The sequence below is a fragment of the Poecilia latipinna genome, unplaced genomic scaffold, assembly GCF_001443285.1.
Source record: "Poecilia latipinna isolate Pla-1442-1.1 unplaced genomic scaffold, P_latipinna-1.0 Scaffold928, whole genome shotgun sequence".
Lineage (NCBI taxonomy): Eukaryota > Metazoa > Chordata > Actinopteri > Cyprinodontiformes > Poeciliidae > Poecilia > Poecilia latipinna.
In genome coordinates, this window is record NW_015113544.1 from 220155 (window position 1) to 233119 (window position 12965).

General features: G+C 39.4%; 1 protein-coding gene across 1 annotated transcript in view; it reads left to right on the forward strand.

Moving 5' to 3' along the window:
• Window positions 1–7026: 7026 nt before the first annotated feature.
• The window catches only part of LOC106957703 (sodium-coupled neutral amino acid transporter 2-like), a 12539-nt gene continuing 6600 nt past the window's right edge, over window positions 7027–12965 (forward strand). The window contains exons 1-10 of the mRNA XM_015049134.1: window positions 7027–7341; window positions 8801–8941; window positions 9028–9109; window positions 9194–9309; window positions 10876–10949; window positions 11048–11140; window positions 11388–11463; window positions 12440–12522; window positions 12668–12726; window positions 12877–12963. Of these exons, the coding sequence (XP_014904620.1) occupies window positions 8808–8941; window positions 9028–9109; window positions 9194–9309; window positions 10876–10949; window positions 11048–11140; window positions 11388–11463; window positions 12440–12522; window positions 12668–12726; window positions 12877–12963 (804 nt within the window). The 5' untranslated portion in view covers window positions 7027–7341; window positions 8801–8807. The remainder of the gene's footprint in view (window positions 7342–8800; window positions 8942–9027; window positions 9110–9193; window positions 9310–10875; window positions 10950–11047; window positions 11141–11387; window positions 11464–12439; window positions 12523–12667; window positions 12727–12876; window positions 12964–12965) is intronic.

Below are 12965 nucleotides of genomic sequence, written 5' to 3' on the forward strand. Positions count from 1 at the left end.
CCACCACATTTTTTTTTTTGTAATTGCATTATGTTTCTGAAAATAAATAGGTCAAATTCTATTCAAAAACTGGTTATAACATAAAATCCAACCTGCACAGACAAAGCAACAAAATGCAATCTGTACACAATAAGGCTGTATGGACTCTGTAGGATTTCCCACTGTGTTAGCAGGTCATGTTTAGCTAACTCTTGTTGACATAGTGACCCTGATCCTCCGGGGTCCTCGTGTCCGATCAGGATCAACATTGCCATTGTGTGATCGTTTGTGTATGTGTTTGAATGACATTACAAGGTACCCAAAAGATAACTCATTTCCTCTTTGGCCAATTGTTTTCTTTACAGTCTGATGACCACAACGTTCCTTTGTGTTGGCAGCGTCGAACAGGGCTTGTTTGGACGCACCCATTGGCCCCAAGAAAAAGGAATGTACATATATATGCAGAGGCATGTCCAGCAAAAATCCCAGCTATTGAAAAGCTAAGGTTCGGGCTTCACAAACAAAATTTAAAATTCATACTTTTGCCAGCATCCAAAGCTCCACTTATCCCCTTCTGCACTCTTTCTAATGGAAATAACCCAGTTACCTCCCATATGATGGACGGAGCCAAATCTTCACATTTTATGCTTGGCTCTCACCAACAAGAGAACAAAAACCCATTGACCTTTTTTCCAGATAAGACTCATCGTGATATCTCTTTCTTGGAAACAAAAAAGGCAAAAAAAAAAAAAAAAGATGTCTGTCTACATTGTAACGAATATCCTCCTCCGTGGTTGATTGTTCCAAGAACACTCAGCGGGGATCAGGTGAGGGAGCAAGGAAACCTCTACACTAAAGGGAGTTAATATGAAAAGTTAATAAATAAACCCCCCCGAGAGGACAAGAGAGCTTTTTGGGATCCAACCTGGACCCAGAAGGGGGTGACTTAGCGGGAGACTGGCAGGGTTAAAAGTGATGTGCCGGGAGCTATTTATTCGGTCAGTGGGTGACGAACTTACATAAGAACATGGAGGTCTGCCGGGGAGGTGATTAGCCCCGGGGTAATCGGGTACACTCTGTGGCTGAAGGTTGTGGCTAATTAGATTCTGCATTACATGTGCTTCAAACTGTGTAGAAAAAGGTCAACCACCTTCCAAATTGTTGATTTTGACTCATTTTTGAAAAGAGAAGCAAAGAATTTCAAAAATCTAAATTATGTTTTCATTTGATAATCACAAGGCCACAGCTAGCAGCGTTACCAGGGGAAGACAGACTGAGTATATCGGCTTCAACCAACACAGAACAATGCAGACAGCTGATATGACTATTATAGTGGGTCACGAGATTTGATACATTTGCCTCACTATGCAACGGCGAGATGAAAACCTTTCAGTAGAGGAATTCAGCAACTCCTCCTTGAAAGTACAAATGAGAAACTCCTTAAATACTACAGGATGTTATTTAATCTGTTTCATAGAATCAACGATTCACTTCTTAGAAATCACATTAATATATTGCATTGATAAAATAGGTAAAGAACCACTTTGTTGGCAGCTGAGAACGATTTGATTTGCAGCTGAGTAGATTTGATCCACCAGCTTCTTAGTTTTTCCTTTCATCGGTCTTGAGCTGGTTCCACTGGCACCACTCAACCTTCAGTCAGTCGATTTTATTAGAATACATTTCAGCAACAAGGCAGTTCAAAGTGCTTTACATTGTGAAAACATATAACATCATAAACACATCATACAGTCAACAATTGCGAAAACCAGTAACAGACAGAGGGGTTTTTGTCTTGCTTTAAAGGAATTCAGTGTTTCAGGTGTTTTGCAGTTTTCTGGAAGTTTGGTCCAGTTCACAAAGTTTTGTCTGTACTCCGAGTCTTTGTCACCTGTGATGAGGTAGACTACGTTAGAGTTAGCTGAAAACTTTGCAGGTGGCAACACAAGGAGTACAATGAGAAGTCTGCGGGGTGTCCATAGAGTTCCCTGTGGGACCCCCATCCTGCAGACCAGCCTGTCAGACTCACAGCCCCGTGTTCTTGCGTATTGCGGATGTCCAACAAGGTTGTCTAGTATCCACTGAGGCTGATGTTGGTGGACATCTCCAGATTTCAGGCTGGATGGTGTTCAGAGCATTTGAGGAATCTCTACTTGCTCTACTCTGTGTCATTATATTACATTACAGCTTCTGGTTGTGACGTCTGAGAATTGAAGGGCTGGTATTGTTATGGAAATTGTTTTAGACTCTCTTTACCATTAAATAGATTGCATACTTCTATGATAGACTTACTTTACAGGTTGAGGAAGGACGAACATTCGTTCTGAACAGTCCTGGTACTTGTTCTGACGCAGGCCTGCTTGCATTCCTTAAAGGCAGGGCAGGTTTTCACTAGTTCATTGTCATGGTAAAATGGGCGCTTTCAGGAACTGAGCCATGTTTCAGGCCTGCCACAACAAAAGGCTCAGCTTAACAAACGTTTGCTGGGTTCATTTTGCACTCATGTCTCAAACATATTAGAGCATGATAAAAAATATTAGCTTCCTTGTTGTAACCTAATAGAAAAATCCCAATTTTAACTGCACGGTGCTTGTATTGTATAAATAGAGTAGGACTGTAGGATAGTCGAGCAGCAGTCTTGGAAGTGAACAGGACACTTTATTGCTTTAGATAGGCTAATTACTATCATAAACTTATTCAGGATCAAAGTTATCACCACCTATCAGTTGATGGCATCCTGCAGTAAAACAACTCTGTTAATTATTAATCATGACAAATTTAGTATTAATGAATTCTTTGTAATCCCACAGTTTTATAAAATACCACCGTAATCACGCTGCCAGAAACAGTGAATGAAAGAAAATTACAAACAATTCATAGCTGATCCCAGGTGATTAACCGTCAATTAACAGAGGATTAGAATTGCTCAAACCAAACAGAGTTAAAGACCATAATTAGTGACGAACACGTTTTAAGTCCACCTTTTATGTGACATGCATTATATTACAAAGAGTTGATGCGCTTGAGTCAGATTTAATGCCTTTCACCTTGAAAAAGGGTGGTTTTCTAAGCATTACTTAATGACTTAATTAATTCAGTGTATTAAATATAAAAATAAATCCTAAAGGAGTGTCATGAATGAGAAAGGCGCCCAGCCTGCATTTGTTTCATACAGAGTTTACAGAAACAGGAGGTACAGTATGAAATATGACTCATAAGCCTCTTTGGAAATGTGTTTATTTCATAGGAAACACATTTAATCTGTCAGAACCACAAAAAGCAAAAAATAGTAACAGGAGACATCGGCAGCATCAGGTCTCTCATCATGTCCAGATGACAACACTGAGAATGTTATTTTTATTTTCACCCAAAAAAAAAAAAATGTTGGGTGAAATCATAACATTTGAATTTTATTATGCTGAAAATTACACAATATTTTAATATACTGGTCAGTATTTTTTTTCTTGTGGGAAATACTGATCAAGTGAGAGAGTGCTCACCGACTCAAAGGACCTAAAAATTCTTGCTATTCTCACCATAGGTAATTAAGTCTTCTTTGTAAGCATGCTGAAAATTCCTCGAAGATTTCTCTGGCGCCTGTATGCACCCATGTGGTTTTGATGAGTCGCTTTGTTAGCAGAGGTAAGGCACTTCTTCTGCTGTTTTACTCCCACTCATTTAGATCCAAGCAACCATAACAGTGAAAGCTTTGTTTCCCTAAACTTCTCAGAACTGGCTCTTGTTGGTACTTATGAGACAGTCTGCGACAAAGTCAGCGTTATTCGAAGAGACCGCAGCTGTTAGGTTCGTAGCAGCAGCGAGAGACGGTCTGATATACATCAACAATGGAACTACTGAAATCATCTTAAATAGAGAAATACATAAAGCAGTCGGTTTAACTGACTGACTCCGCCCTCTTTCACCTGTTCAGTAGAACTTGTTCTACTGGCTTCCCATACAATATGAGACACTTTCTTTGAATTGAAACATTCATTCATTGAAGATCATGATTCATCGTCATCTTTTCATCGGCATGAGCTTTTATGTCACGATCACTCAGATCAAACTCAACCTTTGCCTTATATTTTTACATGTATGATGGAATAAATTAGTTTGCCTGCCCCTCAGCCCAACCTTCCTAAATTTGCCACGTCATGAAGGAAAGCAGGAATGTGTGTAATTTTTAGCTCCACTCACATGACCAATGAAAATGAATGTGAGGCTGTGAACATTTTGTCGAGCAGCTCAGGCTTTAAAGACATTATCAAGTTTTATAACATGTCAACAAAGATCTCTTTATTTAGATTTGGTCCGTTTTAAGGAGAGGTTCCATGACCGTGGCTTCATATTGTACTTACTCTTCACTGCATTGTGTGCAACTCCTGTCTGTACTTGCATGTCTGATGAAATCTGCTTCCTGTATGACTCAGATCTGCAGGATGGATTATTGACTTGGATTAATCATTAATTCAGCCCTACTACTGTTGCTGCAGGTGCAGAAATAAACTTTTATCAGTAGTAGTAACTGTAAGTAGCTATTGTTAGCTTTATCTCTGTGATGTGATGAAGCCTGCGATGCAGGGAGAGGTGTTAAGTGTGCTAGAAGATGATCAATTCGTCATAGACGGAAAAACACCAGCAATGACACATTTATTAATAGACAACATCTATGCAACAGTGAAATCGCTTTAATAGTAGCAGCATCAACTGAGAGGCATCAAGCGGTTCACAAAGTCCCTGCCAGCAAGTGTACTGTTCCTTTTGTGATCCATGCCATTACTAATACATTAGGAAATAGGACGCTGCACATGCATGCACCTGATACATCCAGAGGAGCCAGAAGGATGAGTGAGGATTAGGATGACCGCTGCTCACATGAGGGTGTTTGGGTGTAATCTCATTCAGGCAGGGTGTTCTGGCTTTGAAGCCACGCTCATGCCCTGATCCAGCCTGACACCCGTCACCTGGGCCCACTGTCATTTCAGAAACTTTGCGGTGGATCTGTGGAGATCAGAGCAGGGAGTGGGTTTCATCAAAGAAGAACAAATTAGAATTTTGAAGTTACAAATACAATGTACACTTGCTAGCTATCTTGTTTAAAGAATTAGCTATGAGTAAGACAAGCTAACTAGTCTCTAATCAACTATCTAAACTACTGAATTAGCTATAAGCTATGAATATTAATTGTAAAAATTCCCAAAAACAAATAATACAGTACAGCTAACTAAGTTCATAAAATGGCATTGTGTAACAAATAAAAGCTCAAAACAGTTAGCTTGTCTCCTAAATTAGCTGTATGGAATGTGTCTTGCTAATCAAAACAAGCTAAGTAGTCTCTAAGCAAATACTTAAGCTGCTACTGAGTTAGCTATAAGCTAATGATGTTGGTTGAAAATTTCTCAAGACCATAAAAAAATCCAGTAAACCTAAACAGATTAATTAAAAATACATTATCAAAAAAATTACTGCTAAAACCATTTAGCTTGCTAGCTAGTATCTTAACCGCTAGTCTGCTAAAAATAGTTATAAGAAACCCATACAATACTGATTAATCAACATAAATATTAACACTAAAGCTTTAACATTGCCAAATACATTAGCCCTGCTAATATATTTAGCTTAGCTAATATATTTAGCTAAGCTAAATATATTATCCAGCTTAAGACTGTGTGTTTGTACACCTCCTTTTCAATGAAGTCATAAACCACCTTTCATTGTCACATGCAACAATACAGATACAGCAACATATCTGTGTAAACAGCAAAATCCACATATGTTCCTTTTTTTATCGAGTGTGGCTGTAAAAAAAGGAACCTAAAATAATTTACATATAATTATTATTCAGTAGCTGTCAACTTGTTTCACTTAGCTTGCCCAGAGGGATTCAGATTTTGTCCACAACTCTGTCTGTCACTATCCTAATTGTGTTGCTTCTAAACCAATAATGTTGAAATGATTTTTGATGTTCAGATGTAGCAATCAGAACGTATTCATATCTGGTAGAGCTGGAACATGGGTTATCCTTATATGCTGATGATGTGATACTCTTCTTAAAATTCTCTGCCCTTTCTTTCTTATTACATTAATATTTTGATAGTTTTAGGCTGTAATCAATTGAAATAAATTAATAGTAAGATTAAAGATTAAAACTAACAGAGCATATTACTTTTGAGTCTAAAATCTTAGGGTGTCAGCATTATAATTTGCTGCCAACTTGGAAAACCTACATGTTCTATAAACAATTCTGGAGCATGAAGCTAAATTAAGGCTCATTACTGCATGACATTGTACCCAGTATGCCAGTTTGGCTATGACTGTAATTCACAATGCTACAGAAGATCCTTCCTGCCCACACAGCCATCACCACTCAATTACTGCAACTTTTAATTTCCCTTTGGGATGAAGAAAGTATTACTGAATTGAACTGAACTCTATTAACATTTTAGCAGAAAGCTTTGAAAGCATCAGCATTGATTCTGGCCCAGTTTGTTCGCTGATAATGTCCCAAAGCAAAAGATCACAACATTTAAAGGTTGATGACATTTTATTGCACCTTTTCACCTCAGGGGTTACGACCTCTGACCTCCTATGTTTGTCTTGTATGCACACACACAAGCCTTTTGAGATCATGAGATCATTTATGTTTTCACTGGGCATCATCACACCCAAAGAACTTGACATATTAGTGAGTTTTACAGACAGAGTCACATTACAGGTGTTAAAATTACATTAGCATAAATATGGCATTATGGATATTCAACAAGTCTACTGCTGGAACTGAAAAGTTTTTTTCCCATCTACAACAGTGCTTTTGCAGAAATGGATAGTTCTTTTATATTTTGTAAAGTAGAATTCAGGGCAGGGTGATTTTCCTTGGGAGGACCTCCACTGGTGGATCCCTGTGGTTTCCTAGTAGCTAGATCTCTGGGTCAGCTCTGTTTGTATACAATAGCACGTCACAGCGTGCGTAAATCTAGTCCAGCCTTTGCTCCGCCCCCCTTCGGGGATCGTAGCTGATGCAATAAAGGGTGAGTCCCAACCCCTCCTCCAGTACTGGCTCTTCTTCGGGAACACAGAGTCTGCTTTCTGTCTCTCTTTCTTTATAAACCAAATTTATCCTTCTTACTCGTGTCAGTCCTTGGTATTTCAAGTATTTTCACTTTGATTACTTGAATTGCTTAGGTTGTCTTTTTAAACATCAGATCGTCTTTTCGCTTAGAGTTTTTCATTCATTTTCTACTCATTTATAAATAACGTAAATATTCTTAAGGATCGACTGATTTTTGTGAAGAAATCGATTGGAGATCTCTTGTTTTGTCCTCAAAAGGAAGGATTTTTTTGGGTTTCTTTCCCCCTACGAAGGTAAGAATGCCGGTGTTGAATGAATAGACTGGAAAATTACTAGATGGAGGAAGTGCAGATTTTCAAACCCCCGGAAGCTTAGGACATCAAACTCTTATTTTATTATGATCTGTAATCCGCAAATTCACTATTTATTCAGTAAATAATATATGTATTTATTTTTGATTCCCCTGTGGCTAATAATTAAAAACATGACACTTTAAATATTTAAATCTTTTTTTTTTCCTTTAAAAAAAAGCGCGATGCGTCATATGTGAACAAATGAAGCCTTTGTGGTCAATCGAATTTAATGATGTCTAAAGGCGTGTCATATTGATGTCTGAATGTTGCATTTGTAGGCAAAACAAAAAAACTTACATTAAAATATATAGCTTAAAGAATCAATTTATTTTTGAAAAATGTAGAAACAGCTTGGGCGTCAGTCAGAGCGCAAGCCGTTGCGGAACAAAATGGCAAGCTATGCCCATACAAGGAACACACGTGTCTTTGTTTCTGCTGGAGCCGGCTGTGGAAATAATGTCATTAAATGGATCTGGTTGCTCAATCTGGGGAGGAATGGATAACAGAAACACACAGGAGGGAACATTTTAGTAAGTCACGACAACTGGAGCACATTTGCCTCAAGATTTTATCCGATTCTGTTGTTTCATGCTCTTAAAGGCTGGTTGTCTTTAAAACTGTTTTAAAACTTTTTTTATGAAGTAATGTAAATAATAAATGATTTTCTGAGGGGCGTTGTAGAGATCAGCCTCTGCGGGTCTTTTTGTCCTTCAGCATCCCTTCCTCTTCAGTCAAGTCTGGTGATGCTGTAAAGACTCGCGCTCCGGTATTTTTCCACTCGCTGCCTCATCACTCAGCCCCTCCCGTCGCTGAAAATATCTCACTCACGCGGTCTAATATTGATGGCGATTTCATCGATGCCTCATCTGTCGCTCGGTGCTACTCAATCAAAAACTGTTATCACCCCCAAAAAACTGCTTAAAGGAAAGATTGGCATTGATATACAATATTTGGATTGTATTGAAACGAGATTTCAAAATAGAATCTGATATGCTTCCTTTGCATACATTAAAAACGGAACTTCTTGTTTAAATAAAACGGATGACAATCTACCTTAAAAAAAACACACTTAGTACATTTTGATGACCTAAAACGCCTCATCAGAATAAGCTTTATAAAATCCTTAACCAGCACATCTTATGCACCTACTTGTAATATCAGACATTGTTAAAACCAAACCAATAAATGTAAGTGACGATTTTGATCTGTTCTGATGATATGCACTCTGACACAAGGAATCCCTGTCTGCCTGGCCTTATCTTCTATGATTATTGTTGCCAGTAACACACCTTAACAGACAATAAGAAGCAGAGGTGTGGCAGATATGGTGTCAGGGAAAATAAATGTACGCTAAACACAATTACTTAAAACCTTTTTGTTATGATTTCTATGTTTTCAGCTCTAAAATGCCCAATGACAAGAAGGCCGGTTCTAGAATTGAGATGAAAAGCCTGAACGCTCCTCAAGACGACGACAGCTGCAGCTCCAACAGCAACGACTTTGCGTACCCTGACTTTCCCAAGAAGATTCCTCTCAATGGGTGAGGCTCTTTTTTAAAAGGGCTAAAGACCAAAAGAAAAGTTCAATATGTCAGCTCATTTAACACGTCTGTTTCTTCTATTAAAGGCAATACCCAGATGCAGATCCAGAGAGTCAAAACTTCCTCTCTGATCATAACCCAAGCAAGAAGAAGTATGAAACTGAATATGTAAGTTCCAGTTTAGTCACTTTTATTCCACAATGTATTTTTTTTTCTGCTATTTCTTTGAAAATTCTGTTTTCTCCTCTTCAGCACCAGGGCAATGCCTCCTTCGGCATGTCCGTCTTCAACCTGGGCAATGCCATCATGGGCAGCGGCATCCTGGGTCTGTCCTTTGCCATGGCCAACACCGGCATCGCCCTGTTTGTGTAAGCATTTTTCCATCACCTAAAACCTGAAACCTCATTTTTACCTCCAACATTTCTCAACTCCAATTCAGGCAGGTGTCTCTTCAAGGTCTCAGGTCCTGTTATTCCCAAACTGTGCAAGATAGGGTTTTTTCCCCCCCTCTGCCAACAGGTGTGTGACCCTGAAAGAGAGGCAACATGCCAGCTCAAACATTTGCAGTTGTTCTGATTTGTGCGTGTTTCACCTATGTTTGCTGTAGATTAGAAATGTTGAAGAGATAAAAACATCTTCAAGGAAAAGCAGATGGTTGGAGGGTTTTGGTAATGGTGACCCCTGTTGGCTGTTCATGTGAACAACTTCAACACTTCTTGTGACATTCGAGCCCTGGGTTTCATCAGACTCTTCCTAGTTTTTTTAAACAGAACAAAGAAGATTATGTTACTGAGGCTTTGTTTACTCTAGTGCATGATGCACAGATGGCATTTAATATGAGGAAGAGAGCTCTACTAACTTTTCATCTAAGCAATGAAAAAGTAGAAGTGATTTCCTGGATCAAGCAGAATGCGGATGTTTTCTCTCAGTTCGCCTCGTGGTCGTGTGCATATCATCAGTCGGAAGCTGTAGGCCACTTTCCAGAGAAGCAGCTTACTGATAATCCTGGTGGCCAGGCGTTACATAAACCAATAGATGCCATTCACATGCTGGGGATCATGAATGGTCCACTGAGGATCTCGGTCTGACGGCAATCGACTAATCTAGGTCAGGATCTGTAGGAAGTTGGACCTTAAAAAACCAAAGTAGCTACTTCTTGTGTACATTGTTGGGTGAAGGCTGAATGCTGGTAGGACAAAGTGGCTCCTAACCAGACATAAACCGAGGCATATTTGCTGGGTTGAAGCTAATTTTGTCAAGAGACATACTAAGGATGTCCAATGAGAGCAAGTGGGCAGACAGTGATCTCACTTTTGCATTGCGAGTCTCAAATGGTTGAGAGATTAATTTCCACCTGGTCTATTAATACGTTGGGACAAACTGTACTGGACTTACAGTATATGGGTGGTATTAAGATGATCTTGTGCAGGGAAACCTCTCATCCCATCCTACTCTGCTGTTGCAGTCCATCATTTGAAGGGGGTTGTTCCGGATTTCACCCAGATTTCACTCTAGATTTATTGCTTTTACATCAAAGTGATTCTGTGCAGACTCTTAGCTGTCAAAGATACTTCCTTAAAAAGCTGATGGCTCAAGTTGGGAAGCGGTGATGTGTCAAAAGTCTCTGAAACAAGCAAAAAAAAAAAAAAAGCAAAGAACAATGCAAGGTTCGAGCCTTTTGGAAAGTCAATGAACTTAGGACAAGCTCAGCAGTCATGGAATAACACCTGACCTTCACATTAGCTAAAGGTGGGCGTGTTTGTTTACCCTCAGGAAAGAACAGTTGTCTTTCAGTCGGCCTTTAAAGTCTCAGGTTCAGCATTTTAGCATTGATCAGGGCCTGCTGCTCATTGCAGTCACGTTTTTTCCCCTTGTAATTACATCTTAGTCACGAGTCTACAACTGAAGACCTTTTCTCTCTCTTGTGTTTACAGGTTTCTCCTGGTTTCCGTTGCCATTTTCTCCTTGTATTCTGTCCACTTGTTGCTGAAGACAGCCGATGAAGCAGGTGAGCACCAGCTCCAACTTTCCAGCAACCTTTTTATGTTTGATCACATTTATATGTCAAGATTTAAAACGCTTTGCGTTTTTATCCTCTTTTTCCAGGTGCTCTTGTTTATGAGTCACTGGGTTACAAGGCCTTTGGGATCCCAGGCAAACTGGCTGCTTCCTGCTCCATCACCATGCAGAACATTGGAGGTGAGGGACTGACCTTTAAGTAGCAAAATGGCTCTTTTTGTGTTATGCAACTATGATTGAACTGCTCCCTACACTCACCATCATGTGCATGTTGGAAAATAATAGACTGTGGAGATGGCATCAAACTACTCAAGTCACTTCTTTTTCCATAGGAACATTTTTGTTCCTGAATGCCTACAGAAGCATGACTCAGCGTGTGTTTGAATAAAACATACTAACTGCTCTTGTTTCTTTTTAATTTTTGCAGCCATGTCAAGCTACCTCTACATCATCAAAAAAGAACTCCCCATTGTCATTCAGTCCTTTACTGGAGCAAATGATGGGTGAGTAATCTATTTCAAATTATTTTCTTTCTGATCACCGGTTGTCAAAGCAGTTATGAAAACGTCCCCAAGCTGGGTATTAATTTATGCCTGGTCAGTACAAAATGTCTCGCATCAGATGGCTTCATTTTGTACCCGAAAAAGTCATTTTGTTGTTTCATTTAAAAAATTGTGTTTGTAGTATTTGCCTTGTCGTACATTTTTTTTACAAAATGACAAAAACTGCAAAGGTACAAAATGATGGAATGCCTCGCACAATAAAGGAGGACAATGCTGTATAGCACCCTCTAGAGGTCAGAAATAAAAACAGAGTTAACTTATAGTACTATAAGAAAACATGATGGATAATTTTTCCAGGATTATGTGCTTGTTCTTTCCCTACTCTTAACTATATCTTTAATGAATTTTTAATGTTCCAAACTCATTATAAAAATGTAAATCAATGTTTAGGTGAGGCTAACTTACAAAAAATCTGTCAAAACAACAATCAGCAAAAGATTAGGCCATATATTTGCGAGGTAGGGTTATGTCAGCAAGCACTCAAAGTAAAGTGGAACACCACCCAAAATGGCTGCCTGTTGTTTATCTGGAGCCAACTCTCAGAGAAGGTGAAGTAGAGTCTTTGTCTGTCTGTGTGAGCAGCTGTGTAGGCGGGATGTCTGGACATCTTAAGGGATGCCAGCGCCCTGTTACTCAGAGCGGGCCCTTCAAAGAACCCCTTTTAGAAAACACGACTAGTGCCGCATCGAGATAGTGCGCAGCATGAGCTCACTGCGACCTCGCTCCAACTTTTAAAAATTGATGTGGCTTCAGCTCCTCTGTGCTGCTTTGTTGGGCCTATTTCTAGGAGCGATGCTGTCATCCTGCGCAGACCAGTTTCTGTCAGCTATTTTTGACGCTTGTAGGTGTTGTCAGTGCAGCAGTGAAGTTGTAAGCTAACGAATCTCACAAAATGTTTTTTGTGTATGTGTTTCAGTGAATGGTACATCAATGAAGATTACCTTGTGATTCTGGTCTCAATTATTGTTATCCTGCCTCTCTCGCTGCTCCGGAACCTAGGTAAGGAGTGTGTGTGTGTGTGTGTGTGTGTGTGTGTGTGTGTGTGTGTGTGTGTGTGTGTGTCATAAACTGTTGTTCCTAAGTAATAATAAAAGTAGAAGAGGCAGCCTTAGAGCGGCGATGACATTTTGTCTGTCTCCCTTAGGTTACCTTGGTTACACCAGTGGTCTCTCTCTGCTCTGCATGGTGTTTTTTCTGATTGTGGTGAGTACAACCCCACCTTGTTTCCTTATTCCTCCTTTGACAGTCAGATACAACCCATCATTTCATTAAAAACTTAAATGTTTAGTTCATTTAGGCACTGTAAAAATATAGCGCCCTNTAAAAATATATTTTTTCTATATATTCCTGCAGGTGATCATAAAGAAGTTCCAGATCCCATGCCCTCTGCCTCTTCCTGACACTGGAAATGAAACCATGAATATGTTCAACATCACCCCCCA